The 18,738-nt window shown below is 43.0% G+C and overlaps 1 protein-coding gene across 1 annotated transcript in view; it reads left to right on the plus strand.

Annotated features, from left to right (window-relative positions):
• WWC1 (WW and C2 domain containing 1) overlaps positions 1–18,738 on the plus strand; it is a 370,240-nt gene that overhangs the window by 258,508 nt on the left and 92,994 nt on the right. Inside the window, exons 10-11 of the mRNA XM_086931411.1 lie at positions 10,938–11,027; positions 13,142–13,674. Coding sequence (XP_086787537.1) covers positions 10,938–11,027; positions 13,142–13,674 — 623 coding nt within the window. The remainder of the gene's footprint in view (positions 1–10,937; positions 11,028–13,141; positions 13,675–18,738) is intronic.

Genomic DNA, 18,738 nt, shown 5'->3' on the forward strand with positions numbered 1-18,738 from the left:
TCCTAGGTATGTGGCACGAGGTTTTCAGGCATTGGCCTTCAGGCTGGAAAAAGATACCCCCCCCCCCCACCCTCATCCCCCCGAATGCATTGCAGCTCTCTGAAATACCATACTAGCAGGGGGCTTAATAATGCATAAGGAAGCAAGCTGAGCAAAAATAGATGTGCTTTTTTCCTAAAGAATACAGTCGCGACCACAAGGTATTTTAAAGGGCCCGATACTCATTGTTCTCTGCCTTCAAAGGTAACCAGAGCCGCTCACATTCCTCTGCCTCTGTTGAGGGACCAGTCTTTGTTAATCCGGGTTACTGTTGCTTTGCCTTTGACGCTCATTTTAGGAATGTCGCGTGACATGCGCTGTTGATTAAAAACTGTAGGCACAGTAGAACTGGTAAATGATCACACAGGTGGGCTTCTTTTCTGTATCACTTATTGTGTGTTAGAATTTGCATCTGGGTGTGCGTTGTATTAAAGCTTTAGTATAATCACTGAACAGCACATTCCTCTACCTGACCGATTTATTGTACTACAAAGTGACTGCCAACTTAAGTGGTTTGCTATTGCAGCGGTCATTGCATTCATTGATGGTAATTAGGTGTTTTACGGAGTGTGTCTTTCCTTGCAACTGGTCACTGCTCCGACCGCCCACATAGAGACCAGGGAGCGAGTGTTGGTACAAAGGTAGCCTCTGTGACTCACACATTCCTTCCTTCTTGTAACTCCACATGACTCATTGATTATTCATAGCATGTCTGTTCGAGTCTGTCCTCCTTAATTCAAATGTTTCATTAATTTCCTGTTCGCTTTACCATCTCTAAACATGACACCGTGAGTCTGTACAGCGGGGCGACTAAGTGGAATAATCTTGGTTTATTTCTGTTACACCCATTTAGGATATTATCCCAGGTAACGTGTTGTATACCTTTTTCCCCCTGCCTGCTGTTTAGTCATTTTCTAACAGTCACACAAAAGGTGATAGGAAGACAGACATGCTTGTAAATTGTCTAGCCCCTATGGGTCTCTCGGATAGGATTCCAACCCATTATTTTCTGCCCTGTGCCACTCTAGGCAAAGGCACACCTTGTGCAGATCAGTACAGACCCTGCTTCTCATGGGAACAGCCCATCACAAACTGCCAGGCGAGACCTCAAAGAAGGGAACACAAGCAATCCCACACCGGCTTCAGTCTTATAAGGCCTCGTCAGTGAGGTATTGCTTGAACCCTTTGGCACAGTGAGCGTTTGAGCATTCCGTCAAATCATGGCGTTAAATTTTTCATTCAAAAGGCAATGGGAGGAGTACTTGCACAAAGCCCAACTACAGTGTATGTAGCACGAGTTCTAATTCTGAACAAGGTTACAGTGAAGTAAACCGGACTCTTCCTCTTGTTTTCTGATTCATAAAGAATTCAGAAGTTATCAGGATGTTGTTGTACATCCAACAATTTGCCTAATCTACCCAGCTACATACCTCAAATGTAGACTCCGAGGATACATTTCTTCAAGGTATGTCAACCCAGAAATGGTTCTAGTACATTCTGCCGGATTAAAAGTCGTAGCCCACACTCCGAGGTAACTCAAAATTCCCTACCTGAAGAGTCCAGTTAATATTGGGCCTGAAAAAAGGGAAAGCTGATATCCTCTTCCAAAAAAGGCATGCCCTGGCGACCAGTCAGAGAACTGGTCAGATTCTAGATCTTGACCAACAAGTACATTGCTGGCTATTCCCCCCCCCCAAACCTGCATCGGAGATCAATTGCTACAAAACTCCAAGACCCCTGTGTTTGTATACAAGCCCAATCTGGTCTCCATCCAAACATAAGACATTGAACATGTGAGTGGGGGATTCTAAGGCTTCTGCGCGTTACTTGTTGCTGCCGATCATTCATCTCCCCGAAAAACCCTAAAGAAAAAACACTTTCACAAAAACAAACAGTATGCAGTCACTACTTAACACCTATCATTTCCTGCTCCCCCTCCACATCAGACTAGAAGCAAATGATATAAGAATGCTGTCGGTGTTTGAAAGTGCACGATCCTAAGCCCTTTCTTTACTTACATGCTCACGTTTTCTCTACTCTTCTCCTACAGCAGTCAGTTGTCCATGGATGTAGACAGCTCTGAGCATTTCTGAGACATGCCAGTTTTCTGTATGTGCTATACGAGTCCCACCATCATTTATAAAGTATGTGAATTTATTCATTAGCATCTTATTCTGACATACTCCTCCATCTCTGGGTTATATTGGTCTCTCCTTTGAGATGAAATATTCTCCCAAAAAAGAGACGTCTCGCATAATCCAGGCCACCTAACATGTATGTATTTGTGTGTTGTGGTCAAATGGAGAGCACACTATACTTCATGAAATGCCCAAACGTTTTTTCATGTTTTATCCAGCCCTGCCTCCGTTGCGAATATGTGTCTGAATGATGAGGAGCGGGTCTCTTAGGGAGTGTATCATTGCATGGGAAGCAAATATATCCCTGATGACAAAATGAAGCCAGGAATACCAATGAGCAACCGATTAGGATGGACCTAGTCTAATCGTCTGCAGTGCCAGTGCAGAGGGTCTGTACTTGAGTGCACTTGCATTCATTCATGCCTGAAGTCTGTTGATCACTGGCTGAATGGTATCGTTCACTGTCTGTTTACTGCTCGTGAAACTGCTGCCTCACTCCCTTGAACATTTAGAAATCAAACCAGTTAAATGCATGACGTTAAGTCTAAGACTGGGCTGTTTCCAGTGAGCACTGCATTTGGCTGCTGAAAATTTCTGCCACTGCTCCAGGTTATTCAGGCGAAGAAGCACATGTAATATTTAGATTTTAGATATTGTATCCTCTAGTGGACCATCCATTTGATAAATGCATGACCCTAGTAAATTTCAGAAACTTGAACTTAATAGAAATTGTGACTTTTTACAGTGATGCTGACTTTTCTACTGAAAGTAGAAACCTGTCCTTACTATACAGTGCTCACTCTTATATAAATGGTTCTATTGGACTGCAGCTTACCTTGTTCACAATACCATGCAATGCATGATCCTGTCCTATGATTTGTTGTGCTCTTTTGGTAACAGAATGTCGAGTTTTCAGCCATAGTAATGTGATCTTGAGAAGTTTGAGTCTGGTGGGTGACAGTGTTCCTCGTTGTTGACCACCCATTCTCTTCTGGGATTCATATACTTTAATTGAAGCTCTTTGTGTTCAGAGCAAAGATTTGAAATAGTGTTTGACATTCTTTGGTACTGGTCACCTATCTGTGAAGCTATTCAAGACAATTTATCTCTATTCACCATTTCGTTGGGATCTATTGTAAAAGCTATTGGCGTTCAATCGTACATGACACCATAACAGCCAGACTAGATTATACAAATGCTCCCTGGGTCTCCCTACATATCCCCTTAATCTGTTACAGGTAAATAGTGCAGCTGCAAGGTTTATTTTGGGATTCCCCAAATCTCATTTGGTCTGGTTTCTTCTGAAACGACTTCACTGGCTTCCAGTGAATAAGTGTAATATTTTTAAAGCATTAAAGCATTAGATATTCATTCTGAAAAATAGCAAGGTGGGGAGGGGGGTGGGGGGGGCGGCTTGAGTTTTGGGGGCGGTGGCCTCTCCCCCCCCCCCCCCCCTCCCCCCTTACATGAGTTTACCGCGGGCGGGAAAAGCAGGAATCATCTGCAGCACCCCATCCCCGCTTTTCGCGGGGCGGCAAAGTCAGAGACCGCCACGGGCGGCAAAGTGCAAAGCTACGCCACTGATCACATTTCGGGTCTTTCACCAGCTGACCACAGATATCTGTGCAACAGACTTCAAAATTATTTGCCAACTTGCACTCTGCGCTTAGAACATGCTCTTTTTCTGAAATATCCTTGGGTTTTTTTAAAACAAGAGGAGGCCACTCCTTTTCAGAGTTGGCCTCCAAGGCCTGGAACGAGCTTCCTTTAGCGTTTTGTCGACTCAGAAGGAATGCCTGTTTGTCACAACTCAATACCTGGTTCTGTGATCAGGATCAGTCCATCAGTCTTCGGGTTTTTTCTTGTGCTCATCACCAAGATGCTCATTGGCAGCTGTGCACTTTATAAATACGATGATTGGTTGATTGAATTTTACGTGGACTTTCAGAAACAGATGTTTCCATACGTTTTTGTCAAGATGACCTAGATACAGTGAGTTAAAGTACTCAAGTCTTATTATTGTGGTCACACAAACGATGTTGCTTAATGCTGTGTGACCAGATACCGGGGAAGGTAATCTGTTTGTGGTGGATTTTTATATGCCTCTGTTTTGAATTTTGGGTATCAAATGACAATTTGCTTTCAGATAAACCTGCCAGGTTTCTTACTGGTGGTGGAACTTCCACTGGTGGTGGATTTTCTCTTTCTGCTTTGCCAGGCAAATTTAATAAAATTAAGCATTCAAAATACTAATCTAACATTTATTTCTACTCTGTTGAGATCCATCTTGCACATCTTTGTCCACCAGATAGTTGGTGGTTTGTATAGCGAATCTTCTTCCCTACTGCTTGTGAATTGTTGGGCAACTTGTTTATCATTATCTTCAGAACAAAATAGAAATTGTATTTCCTTTCTTGTTCATCCATAATAAGGCACGCGCCTCAAGTTATATAGCAGATTTAAGTTCAATGACCTTTCTGAAACTTAAAGAATGAGGTCTGTCGCTGATCCATCCCACTGCCTTGATAAACAGCCAGCACGGCGTGTTAGGCAATCGACCACTGTTTTATGGCACATTGTGTCATATCAAGCCAACCAGGCATAGAATTATGGCGATTGCTGACCGCTTTGGGTCCAAAGCTTTTAGTAGATGTTTCCCTTTAAGGCTAATGAGATACTGTGTAACCAGCAAATTGAGTTGTGTTTTCTTTTTTATGGCTAGAGATGTTCTTTTGGCTTGTTTTCAATTAATCCTTATTTTAAGAGGTGACCTTAAAACGTGGTCATCATTTATAAGGTTGAAAAGTGTTCTCATCAATACCTTAATTCCTGTCTTTTGTTCGAGGCGTACTGTTAGAAATTGGGGTCTCTAGTTGGCAGAGGTAGGTACCTTTATCCAAATAGGGACCCTTGTTTCTAGTCGGGGTAAGGCGGATATACACTTTAGATAACCCCTGCTCACCCCCTTGGTAGCTTGGCACGAGCAGACAGGCTTATCTCAAAGGCAATGTGTTAAGTATTTGTACCAACACTCACAGTAACGCAGTGAAAACACCACACCAGTTTAGAAAAGTAAAGTATCTTTATCTAAACGAAACCAGACCAAAACAACAAAAATCCAACATACAGTTTCAAAAGGTTTCAAGAGCTTGTACCATAGAAAACTAAGGATGTTTGACTTTTCACCCAAAGTACCTGTAGAAGCGTCAAAGTTCCAAAGCCAAACAGCCACAGATTCGGAAAACAAAGAGATGCAACACTCCTGAGACCTTGGGGAGGTGATGCTACAGTGCTGCGACACGCAGAGGACGAGTTGAGTCAAATCCAGTCTATAGGGGGAGTGGTGTGTCGATTCTTCGTGATAGTTCCGGTTGGCAGGTGATGCATCGGGAAAGCGTGCCGCACAGGTATGATGCGTGGAAATCCGGGATACGTTGCCGAGAGATTCAGAGGCGTCGAGCACCGTTGCGTCGGTCCTCTTCAGCTGCGATCCCTCGATGCGTCTATTCTTGCAGCGGCGACCTGCGCTGTGGCGGTTTTCACAGCGGCACAGCGATGCGTGGAAATTCTCGCGCCATGGAGATGTGTCGAGAAAACAGCTGCAAGAAGAGCGATGCGTCAATTTCTGTAGTTCTTTAAGTCTCTTCCAGCTCCCAAGCAGCAGCAACAACCTCCAGAGGTGCAAAACTGGCACAGGTTCCTCTTGGCAGGTCAGAACTCACAGCAGCAGAGATCAGGGGACCTGGGGTGAAGTTTTTGTGTCCCTGAGACTTCAGAACAGGAGGCCAGCTCTCTTCAAGCCCTTGGAGATTTCTTTCAAGCAGGTGACACAGCACACAGCAAAGTCCTTCTCCTTTCGATGGCAGAAACAGCAACTGCAGGCCAACCCCAGAAACACAGCAAGGGCAGTACTTCTCCTCAGTCTCTCCATCTCTATTCCTTAGCAAAGGTTCCTCTTGAATTCCAGGAATGATCTAAATTTCAGGGGGTTTGGGTCTGATACTTATACCCCAAAATGTCTTTGTTTTCTCTGAGCCCAGTTCAAACCAGTTCTGGGGGGCACTCTGCAAGTGCACAACAACATCCATTGTCAGTGTGAGCCTTCGCTCAAGACACACCACAGGGGACGGAGCCAGCATTGTGGAAGGCAGGCACAGCCCTATTCTGTTACAGAGGCTAATTCTCCCAAAACTCCAAATGCAGTTCAGGCCTATTCAGCCTAGTGCTGACTCGTCCAGACTCCTGGAGCCACTCCACCTCCCCAGCCCCTGTAACTCCAAAGCCAGACAGTCAATCCACAAGCAGGCAGAGACGCATAGGATGGTTGAACAAGAAAATAGCCCCTTTCTAAAAGTGGTATTTTCAAACACACAATTTAAAAACCATCTTTACTAAAAGATGTGTTATTAAATCCTGAGTTCAGGGATTCTAAACTCAATAATTCTGTTATCCCTATGGGGAGATATGCTTGTAAAATGTTGCACAGCATTCCCCATTCCTGTCCTATGGGGCAAGATAGCCTTTCAATAGTGAAAAACTAAATTGACAGTATTTCACTATCAGGACATGTTACACACACCAGTACATGTCCTACCTTTCACATACACTACACCCAGCCCAGGGGTGTACCTTGGTCCTTTCACAGAAGTGTCCTATGTGTAAGAAAATGGAACGGTAGGGCCTGGAAAGTGGGTGTACCTGCCAAGTCGACTTGGCATTTAACAAACTGCGCACAGGCACCGTGGTGGCAGGCCTGAGGCATCTTTTCAAGGCTACTCATGTGGGTGGCACAATCAGTGCTGCTGGCCCATTAGTAGCATTTGATTTACTGCCCCTGGCACACTCAGTGAATTGTACTAGGGACCTACTGGTAAAACAAATATGTCAATCAGGGACAACCAATAACAATTTACACGGAGAGCATATGCACTTTAGCACTGATCAGCAGTGTAAAAGTGCCCAGAGTTCTAAAGCCAACGACAGCAGGTCAGGAGAAAATAGGAGGAAGAAGAAAAAAGTTTGGGGATAACCCTGCTAAAAGGGCAATTTCCAACACGGACTATTAACTTCCATGATTAATGTAGACACACATGAGAGCAAATTGTTCTTGAAGGTGAGCTCTGATCTATTGGCAAAGACTAGTGGCCCATGTGTACAATAACCTGTGGGACTTAATAATGAATAATAAAACTAGTGGTACATGTGAGGGATCAAATACAGTACTGACCAGCCTGGACACGAATCAGAACCAGGCGAATGAGTGACGAGGAAAGCCAAACAATGGTAAGTAGTGGGTAGGTTTCTATCCCCCCCCTCCCCCCATTTGCTTGGCAAATCACAATATGCCACATAACCGAGAGAGCATGCAATGTCTAGTAGGCTAGACCTAAAATTCGGAATCACATTTGAAATATTTTCCTGATAGGCTTTTGACTTTTTTGAGTTCGAAGATTTTTTTACACAGGATTCAGTGCAAGACTGATCAAAACGTGCAATCTCCTAAAAATTCTATTACAATACAGATTCAAATTGTTTTCCCCCTGACCTTCAAGAAAAACCCTTCGACAACAAGCACTGGTGTTGCCAATAGGTTTCGCATTTTGAAAGTTGGAGCTATTTGTTTTGTAAATGACATTTTATATTTATATATTGTTATTGACAATGCCAATACTTTTAGCCCCTTAAGTGCTGCCTCGGTGCATTGGCCGACGGCAGCACTACCTCCCCAGTGCTGCGCACGACCATTGAACGTCCATTCAGCACTAGTTCTAATGGACAGCGCAGCACTGGGGAGGAATGTTTAATAGCAGCTATGAGGTTAACTTTAGCATATGTGACACTTTTAGTATTTGTAATGTCACATGTTTTGTATTGACGTGACTTAGATGTATTGATATTACAATTAACAATGGCTTTTAATTTTTTTAAATAATTAATACTTAAATACTTAAATGTTATTGGGTTTTTTTCCCTTCGTGAAGCATTAATCAAGTAATGTTATTGTACATGAAAAAGTCGTTTACCCCCCAGGACATACAGATTCTGGTGTCCAAAGCACCAAATGTGCATGCTATCCCCCATTTGGAAATTGAAAACCTGTGATAGGTGCCATTTATCATATGTTGAATTTCGAACCTAGAGAATCATCCGATGGTACAGAGCCCCCTCAAGTGCACGAAAAAGTTTCCGCTGCGCTACAAGGGAAAGAAAGTGTTGTGCTGTTGCTGCCACATATGTAATCCAATGTGTAATTAGAGCCAGTCTAAATAACAGGGGTTACATGATTGTGAAGGGGGGACTCCAAGGGAGCAGAGCCCATGACCCGATCCCAGCCCCGGAGCGGCCGGCAGAGTGGCGGGAAGGAGAGCTCGGGGTGTCTGTGGAGGTGTACACGGGTTGCAGATCAAGAGTGCCCAAGGGCATGGGTTTAAGTACTTCTGAGGGTTCGAAGATGGATTTGTAGTCGGAAGGGCCTAGGACTCTGTGGGGTGAGGCGGTCTGAGAGAGAGCTGTGACGCATGAGAGTCTGGAGGGGGCTGAAGAATGAGGGGGTCTGAGATGTATGGAGTTTATGAGAGCGGATATGGTTTGAGGGGGTCTGGGGCGGGGTTTGTATAGTGGATATGGTTTGAGGGGGTCTGGGGCGAGGTTTGTATAGTGGATATGGTTTGAGGGGGTCTGGGCGGGGTTTGTATAGTGGATATTGTTTGAGGGGGTCTGGGGCGGGGTTTGTATAGTGGATATGGTTTGAGGGGGTCTGGGGCGAGGTTTGTATAGTGGATATGGTTTGAGGGGGTCTGGGCGGGGTTTGTATAGTGGATATGGTTTGAGGGGGTCTGGGCGGGGTTTGTATAGTGGATATGGTTTGAGGGGGTCTGGGGCGGGGTTTGTATAGTGGATATGGTTTGAGGGTGTCTGAGTTGTAAGGAGTTTATGAGAGCGGATATGGTTTGAGGGGGTCTGGGCGGGGTTTGTATAGTGGTTATGGTTTGAGGGGGTCTGAGTTGTATAGAGTTTATGAGAGCGGATATGGTTTGAGGGGGTCTGGCGTCAACGTTAAGACTGTCCGAAGCGTCTTAGGTGTGGAGGTTTGCGTGACTGGTCTGTGGATTCAGAGACCTGAGCGCTCTGCGGTGTGTGGCGTCTGTGTGAGACTGGAGCTGGTTTGAAGGAGCCTGAGAGGGTTTGTAGATAGACTTAGCAAAACAATGTAGCCCAGCACACTTTAAACACAATCTATTACAGTCAATAAGTCAAAGAAGGTTTGATTTCACGAGTAAGCCGATGTTTTCAGTTTCAAATGTTCTTTATTTTTCAATCTTTAAAAACTTTTGACAGCATCACTTTTGGAACCGCCGAGGGTTTGTAGATAGACTTATCCTGAGGAGTCTGTAAGAGAGCGGACAGGGGGAGTATGGAGGAGCTGAGTGGATCGGAAACGATCTGATGGGTTCTGAGAAGATATCTAGGTTAACCATTTGTGTAGCGCCTGAAGCGCGCCAAGCGCTGAGGGGGAGAGGAGGCGGATGTAAGAGGGCAGGCTGGAGCGGAGCCTCATCGGGTCTCGGTTCATGCGCGGAGGGGAGTTTTAAGATACTGCAGGAGTCTGCAAGGGGGGGCACCGTGAGCTGGAGGTCTGGCGGGGTGAGCGAGGGCTGAGGGAAGGGTTATGACTGAGTCTGGGTAGTTAGAGGGGGATCTGGGTAGTTTCCTAGGGTTGTAGGGCGATGGCATCTGGTGTTTTGAAGGGTCCATGAAGAAACGGCGGAGTTCTGTGGTGGTCGGGGTGAGGGGATGTGGCGGACAGTAAGGGGGTCTGCAAGGACCGAAGGAGAGGGCGAGCAGCCCGGGACGAGAGAGCTACAACGCGAGGATGTGGATGACAAGGGGTTGGAGAGAGGCCGGAGGGAAGCCGGATGGGGGCGGGAGAGCCTGGTGGGGGGGCGGGAATGCGAGGGAGGAGAAGTGTGGCAGGCGGAATGCCTGTGTGCGAAAGCGCGATGCGCTTGGAGAGAGGCCGGAGGGAAGCCGGATGGGGGCGGGAATGCGAGCGAGGGGAGGAGAAGTGTGGCAGGCGGAATAGGGAGATGCGCGTCCTTGTGTGGTCACGTGACCCGCTTTTGTGGTCACGTGACTCACATGCACTGTGAGAAAACCGCAGTGGTTTCACGAGTCGATTGAGCACTTGAATTTTCGCCTATTACATTCGCAAGCGAATGATAATAGGCGAAACCTAAAAACACTTGAATATGTTTTTTGGTTGTAGCAGAATTGTAGACTGGATTTTCTTGTAACACTTGGTGTAGTGATGAGTAGATAAATAGCTGCAACAACGATGCTGTTGCCTTGTGTTGCTCACCCTCCACAAATAAAGAACGTTTGTATATAGCTTAGAACCCGAAACATATGATGTTAACTCCTTCGACGCTCATGACGAGCTCAGCTCGTCATGATGTACACCTCCATACACTCATGACGAGCTGAGCTCGTCATGAAGAATGGAGTAAATGAAAAGTCAGCACAGGGGGGGAATTGCCTTAGCAGCCATGGAGTTAATGTTCTTTTTTAGAAAAGGGACCGTTCTCGCCAAACTATTTATTCAAGGTGAATTGTTCAGGCTTTTCTGTCCGTAATAGATCTTTATCCTATTCCAGACGTTATCTTCTTTAAGTAATCTGGTGTTGAAAGAAAGAAGTGCCGTCGTTTTTTGATTTTTATACATGTATTTTGATTCTTGGTAACCCGAGTATTTCATTACAGATTGAAAATCAACAGTAAGAGAAACCAGCTGGTCCGAGAGCTGGAAGAAACCACACGAATGGTTGCCACGTTGCATGCACAGCTCAAAAGGTATGTTTCAGCAATGTGCAAAGAGCTACTTGAATCAAATGCTTCCTAATGACATCCGAAATCCAAGTAAGTAGCACATTCATTGGATTAATAATTTGAGATAGAAATGTATTCTAGAATTGTCCATGCGATTTAAAGCTCAAGGCAAAGTGATGGCAGTAGTTGTGTTTTACCATGTTTTGCAGTTAGGGCAAATGCCATTGAGTAATAAAGTCAGCAGAGCTTTAGTATTGCCAGTGGTAGTTTCATCTATATATATTTATATGTGTAACTGCTGAAAATCACTATTACAGAAACATATATATCAAAATTAGTTCCTACCCAAAATAACATTGGGTCTGGCTGGTCCAAATCCTTAAGTGGCTATATTTTAAATACTTTTCAAATTGCAAACACAAGCAGCTAGGGATGATTAAAGCTGCACAGCCCAGATAGACACTTCAATTGGCTTAGAAACAGAAGATTCACAAGTAATGCTATTGCTCACTTCTAAGGTTGTTACATGGGGGTGTACTATTTCCTTTTGGAGCCGGAGCCCGCTGCAGGAGACTGACCAGATTACAATATCTTGAGTGGGATACACACTCAGAAGTTATACCTGGCACCCTACCCAACCGTTGGGTGGTGCTCACATTACCCTGATGAAGCCCTGATTAGGGAGAAACACGTTGGCTGCATGTGCACTTGGTTGAAACCAATAAAGAAGAACGCTCTTCACTGAAGACTCAAGAACATTTTTTTGACTGCTTAACAGTTTTTTCTGTTGCCTCTCTTTGTCTTATGTTTTGCTATATTTTAAATAGCTAATGGGCAAGTCCACTGTACACAACAATTATGTAAGTCCATGCTATTCACATAATGTTTGTCTGGTAGTATTTCTTACTACAACTGTAAATGTTGAGCCTCCTGGTAAAATGCCTTTAGGTCCTGGCAGTTCCACCAGTAGGAATTTAGTTGTTATATTGAGTGCTGGATAGATGGATGTGTTCCAGATGTTTGTGGTATCCACTGAAAGTATCCAAGTTCCGTTTAAATGCCTTGTATGTGCAAGTATTTCTTTTGCGGATATAGTGAAAAGTAGGCCTGCATCTGCACCTTCGTGGAATCCTTCATGGATATTCATTTTCCCAGCAATTCTAATTGCACTGTGCATGTTACCTCTTCACGAGGTGTAGTAGTGGCAAGTTAATATTAGATTAATGCTTTTTATTTGTTTGTTTACAAATACCTTTTGGAAAATATTTAAAGGTATCTCAGAGATCTGAATTATAGTGGGTTGGGACGAGTTTCTCACAAGCACTTGTAATTGCCTTGTAATTGCCGGCTAGGCTTGTGTTAATATAGCGAGCTGTCTAAGGATTCAAGCTTGTGTTAATAAAGCGAGCTGTCTAAGGATTCAGGCTGAGTCTTTGGGTTCTAAAGAGTAACATGAGATAGACTCCCATTTGACTAGCTCATAGTTTGTCCAAGTCTGCTGTGCCCTTTGTTAGGGTTGTGCAACTTTTAATGCACCACAGTCACATTACAGCACATTCACAAGGAAAGGGATTTGGATGTCTGCTCCATTGGAATGGTAGTTATGAGTTGTGTTTGTAACTTGGCAAGTGCGCAGCTGAGCTTACACCCAGGTTATATATGGATCCTCTCATGTTCACCTACCTGTGTCTATTTTAGGCATATTTCTTACCAAAGCTGGAGCAATCGATTCATTAGTTAATTAGTGTTTCCTACGTGGAGTTCCGTATGAGGTCAGTGTTGAACCTGTAGCATTAGCAAGAGGTAGTAGTACATTTTGAAATATTTAAAGGATAGTATCAATTCGAAGGGCAAGAACAAGAACATGGGGCCCTTATTCAAATTTTAGCATCAGAGAACATCCCCAAATGTTGTCATAGTTCCCATTTAAATATTGTGATAAACCCAATACTGTGTGATAATCACTGATCTACTTTTAGGGTCTGGGGAGTAACTGAGCCACTAGTTGTTTATGTAGGTTACCATGAAATGCCAGGTATCCCTTCCCCTCCAACATATATTATTGTGCATGCTCATACCCGGAATGTTTCCGAGCACTCTATATATTAAGAATACTGATTGTTTCCATTCTTCCACAGTTTATCCACCAGCATGCTTTCCCTGTCATCAGGCAGCAGTCCTGGATCTCTGGCATCTAGCAGAGGATCTCTTGCGACGTCCAGCCAAGACTCCTCAACCTCAGCTAGTTTTACTGACCTCTACTATGAGCAACTCGACCAGTTGGACTCTGAGTATCAGAACAAAGCTGAGTTTTTACTCCAAGAAGGGACTGTTGGGTATAGGCCTTCTGGCGATATAACAACTATTCATGAGAACGAGGTAGCCAAACCTCGGAGGACAGATAGTGGCAGTCGTGTTCAGTTTCTCCGATCCTTCTCTGGTACGCCTCGGTCAATGACATCACTGTCCCCGAGGTCATCATTGTCCTCCCCTTCTCCCCCCTGTTCTCCACTGGTAATTGACTCACTGGCCACTGGAGATGCCTTTCTGAGCCACATGGACTTTGATGATCCTGAGCTGAATATGAACCTTTCGGAGCTTGGTCTTAACACTGGAAATGAGATCTACAAACTGGAAAGGCCGGAGGCTGAAGACAAAAATTCGAGCCAAGGTAACTATCTTCAGAAAAGGGGGGAAATTGTGGTGATTGTTGCGAACGTCATTTTTCAACGTCAATCAAGACAGGGTGTGTTTTCCCACAAAAAATTTCCCCATACAATATTAGCCTTATAAAATCAAGTATGTATCTCGAAGAATGATCCATTGCATCCTTCAGCCATTTTCATTCTTTTTCAACAAGGTGGTTTGAGAAACATTCATGTTAGGGAGTTTGTCGGGGTAGCCCACAAAATAAAAAATGAAAATATGTCTTGAATGGATGTTTTCAACAGAATTTCAATAGGTTGTACATTTCAGATGAACAGGGGAATACAATATTTTATCGACATACACACAGGTATGTATATGAAAGACAAATTTAAACTTTAAAGGGAGCATGTGGTGAATGATGTTAACAAGATGTCTCTGAACCCAAGCTGACATCAAACAATAAACGTTCCGAAATGCTTATGGTTGGTTATTGTTTACAATGGAGGACTGGGTAAAGAGAACTATTTTTTTCTTTATGATGGATGCCATCTTTGACTAAAGCGTCTCTGAAGTTGTAAGTTAAGATTTTCTTGATCCGCAAATACGTTTGTTGAGATGATGGTACTATTTTTGATCCAGAACAAATGAAATAGATCAGAAATGTATATATATGGTTGTACATAAGTGTAAAATGTGGAAAGTTGGGAAGCCTTTTTTGTGAAAAGAGAAAATTGCATTCAAACATTATTTCTTCAAACAAGTCTCTTTCGCATTTTGTTCGGTCAAATTTGATGAGAATGAGTAGATACAGTTCCACTGAACCTCTGTTACTGTGGCCACCTGCTTCTCTGCCCCTTCTTACTTTCCAGTACACAACTTGTCTTGCCTCTCACCTTCTTTCACCTCCCATCTAATTTACATTGTCTACTACAAATCTTCTGTCAAGTCTTTAGGCCATGCCATTTTATGTCAACCACCTACACCTTTTGCAAAAACACTACTTCACCTAAGAGCAGTCCGTCTCCACCAGCCTGCATACGCTTCCCACATTGTCGCATTCCTCATGTAGCATTATTCCAAAATCAAAATGGTTTCTAATTGTTATGCTTCATAAGCAAGAACAATAACATTTCCATCTGTACTTAAACATGTTCATCAAAGTTGTCTTTTTCTTTTTAATTGATGACCCAATTTTTATAAGAATGATAATACAAATCAGGAATTGATTGGAAGGCCTATGAATGTGATTATTCAGTGGATTTCCAGTTTTGTCGATGTTGCTACCAAGGTGACATTTGCCAAAAGTGGTCCATATCAAGTGCTTTCTAGGATATAAAGGTTTGTGCAAATTACCAGAACTTAGCAGCAGATTTTTCTGCCCCCTTCTCCCCCTCCACCCCCCACCAACACAGTAAACTATCCGGTTAATGCCAAGAGGCCCTACCAACAAAACATGCCGCTTGTGTGCAAACTAACATACCATTCTTCATAATGTTCAATATGGTTGTCTGTAGGTACAGATTGTATTGGCTGGGTGACTGAATTTTTAGGCTTGACATTAGCCATGACCTTTAGATTTTACTCGAATTTCAGATATAATATACTTAAAGGGCCAGCCCTCTACATTGGTTAGCTACAGAGTCATTCACATGTTTCTGCCTCCCACGGCAACATAAAATATGGGGCAGTGGATCAAACCACTTCCACCACTGAATGACTTCCCTGTGAGTGACGATACTCTGCTCTTTTACAAGGAGCACAACCGCATACATAGTAGTTGCATTCAGTACTTGGACTGCTATGGCAATGTGTGCTTTTTGAGAATAAAATATTTTTGCTTTTAGTCAATTTTTGTTTTATATTAGAGAGGGCCCTGCAGCTATCCAAACAATAACATTTTACAAAAACCATGTGAAAACAAATCCGTGCTAAGCTAAAAGACTGGCTTTGCCTCTGCTGTATGTTTTTGTTGAACATGCCCTCTGTAATTGTATTTCTTATAAAAGTGTCAAAAAGTAATGTAACTGTATAGTTAGTATCAGGCATAGACACGCTAAAGTGCTCTGTTGCCTGAACCCAACACCCCCTTCAAAATATTTTAAACAGGGCAGAGGCAATGCATTGGTTTAAATATCACAGTGAATAAAAAGATGTGTGTGTTTGTTTTGTGAGCCAGATCTGTTCCTTACTTGATAACGAAATGATGATGAACATTTTGGAACGAAACTCTAAAACCTCAGGCGAGTGTCTCATTTGAGATACCAAATCTACAGTTGTGCTGACAAATGGGGACAGTTGTGCCACAAATAAAGGCGCATTCTTGTAACAACAAGGTGGAGAGAGACAGCCTATATATGGTACCGAATGCACAGTATTTTACCTAGAAGGTCTATTTCTAATCCTCAAATTAACCCATAATATTTCCTGTGCCTTTCTCAATAATGATTCTCATCAGTCGGATTTATTAGAAAACCATGTTATTGCTGATTTATAGGAAAACTGTGCATTAGTCATAACCTGACCTAAGCATCAGTTGTCGAATTCCAATACTATTATGACAGGTGATGGGTGTGTGGTCTGAGCAGAGGAGGGTGAGAAAGCTTACAAGAGGTTAGGAGAGTGTAAGCTTTATCAAATTCATTATTAATATGTTTATAAATAGCAAGCTGAAAGAATCATGAAGAATCGGCATGAAATGTGGGTGCTTGGACAAGGTGTGCGAGAAATCAAGAAGTACAGAAGGAGTGTTAAGCTCCGTATCTGTATGCAGGAAGAGGAGGATGTATATAAAAGGAGAAAAGTACAAGGGAGAATGGCCATATGGATGGCACTGAGATGGTGTGTATCTGTTCACTTACTCATGATGATCCTCGAAGTGGTGATGCCTCAGTCACATTACTGGTAATTGATTGCTGAGTGCCTTTCCCAGATTTACCCACGAGTAAGATATCCCGGACGTGTCCATCCATTTGTAAGACGCTGAAGCAGGTAAAACTTGCCAGAGCAAAACAAATGTAAAATGCTGGCACAACCGAGAGTTACCTCAAATTTAAATATGCATGCCAGATCCAATCTACAATAGTCAATTTTTGGGAAAACTGATTGACAAAGCTGCTGTAACTCAGATCTCTGACTTCTATGACCATCAGATAGTATTCTTCCAAAGCATAGACACTGAATAATCACGGATTCATATCAGAGAACCTGAAAGTAACAATGAACAGAAGTTGTGTGGCTATAGTACTACTTTTGGATCAGTCCGCTGCCTTTGATGTCGTGGACCTACATTCAGGTCATTCCTTGTTTCAAGTAGAAGCTCCAAAGATACTATGGGTATAGTACCCAATGTTCTAGACTAGCCTTTCTGTTGGTCATCCCACACCCGCAACTTCACCACCTGTAAGAAGAAAAATATCAGTGTCACTTCAATTTCCATAACAAAAATGGTATTCGCATGTTACTGACATAAGAAAAGTTCACTTAGAATTCCAGAAGTAAGTAATGACCTGTCTCTTCCGAAACAGATGATGAGCTTGGGGTGTACATACCCCAATGGTTAGACAACCACTGGGCTCAATATATAAAATAGTCAATATCCCAGAAGTCATTTGTTCTCATCAGTCCTAGTTCATTTATTAAATCTGCATTCTCAAATGAGTTAATGATTTACTTGAGGCTATTTTATAGGTCTGTAATGAGGCTGTACAGTGACATGTTGGTGCGCTACATAACTATTAAATCAAATAACTATATCTTACCATAATATGACATTGATGTGGTCATGTTTCAGTTTTCCATGATCACAATTTCTTTTTTTCTTACTGTTTGTCGGTATTTCCAGTTGCTGATAGATAATTCTAATCCCTAGTTCCTCATCAATCACGTGCCGGTAAATGGTGCCTTACTGCTTTGCATCGTCTCCTTTTTGCTCCAGAAGTATTGATGTAGGTGCAACTAAGCACCAGCCCTGCGCATCAGCGTCTGTTCTTTTCTTTCTGTGCCTTGGTATGCAGCTCCAGAGTTCGCTCTTGTAGGTTGGCAAGTTTTTTCTCCAAATAAACCTTTTAGGGATGCTGTAAAACAAATGTGTGTAGCAGACCACCTTGAGGTACACTTCTGGTGTTTAAGTTTAGGGCAAAATTCTATGCTCTGTATGAAGTGTGCCCTTATGAATTCAGAGGCAATCCCACTGCTATTTATAAACAGGATCCAGCGTTCTGGCCGGATGGCTTTTCTATCCTATTTAATTTCCGCCTGTCAAGAGCAACCATTCCAGAATCCTGGTGCAAGTCAGTACTTCGTCTAATTTATTAAAAAGGAGTACACTCAAGCCCCGATAGCTACTGTCTGATTGATTTATTGGACAACAAATAAAAGTTCTTTGGGTGACTCCTCCTGTAAGAGCTGGAAGAATCAGCCACCAAACAAAATTGAATTCAGTTTAATCAAACCGTTAAACTGACAATTTGTTAGCCCTATTAATGATAATCAAGAAGTCAAATAACTACTCAAAACCTGTTTTATTGGCTTCTGTGAGCATTCAAACATATCAGTAGCAATTTGCTCTGAAAGTAACTGTCTTGGAAAATACCGGCCAACTTTATTCATGCTATCTGGGTCCAAATCAAATTAGGCGAGGGCCAGTTGCTCTAGTCAGAGTTAGAGCTCAGATACATTTCAGACAAGGGTGCATACTCCCCCTAGAGCTATTCAATGTGTTCATCTCGAACCTGAGCACTTATTTAGATCAAGCTGATTCACATCATCCACGACTGGGACTCCAGGGGATTAACTCCCGGAAGTTCGCAGATGATGTGGTACTTCTCAACTTAGCAGGAATAGGGCTCCCAAAACTTGTGAACTCTTAAGGTTCCAATACTGCAAAGAGAACCAACCTGTAGGGAACTTTGGGAAGGCAAACATTGATTTTTTGGAAAAAGCTTACAAAGAAAGGTCACTGACATTTGGGAGGCAAGCCAGTGATGGCGAGCAATAAGTATATATATTTAGGGGGTATGGCTACAAGATCAAGGCTCCCATTTATTTGCACCTTAATGCTCTAAAACCGAAGCATGCATCACTAAAT

This window comes from Lissotriton vulgaris, chromosome 7 (genome assembly GCF_964263255.1).
Source record: "Lissotriton vulgaris chromosome 7, aLisVul1.2, whole genome shotgun sequence".
Classification (NCBI taxonomy): Eukaryota; Metazoa; Chordata; class Amphibia; order Caudata; family Salamandridae; genus Lissotriton; species Lissotriton vulgaris.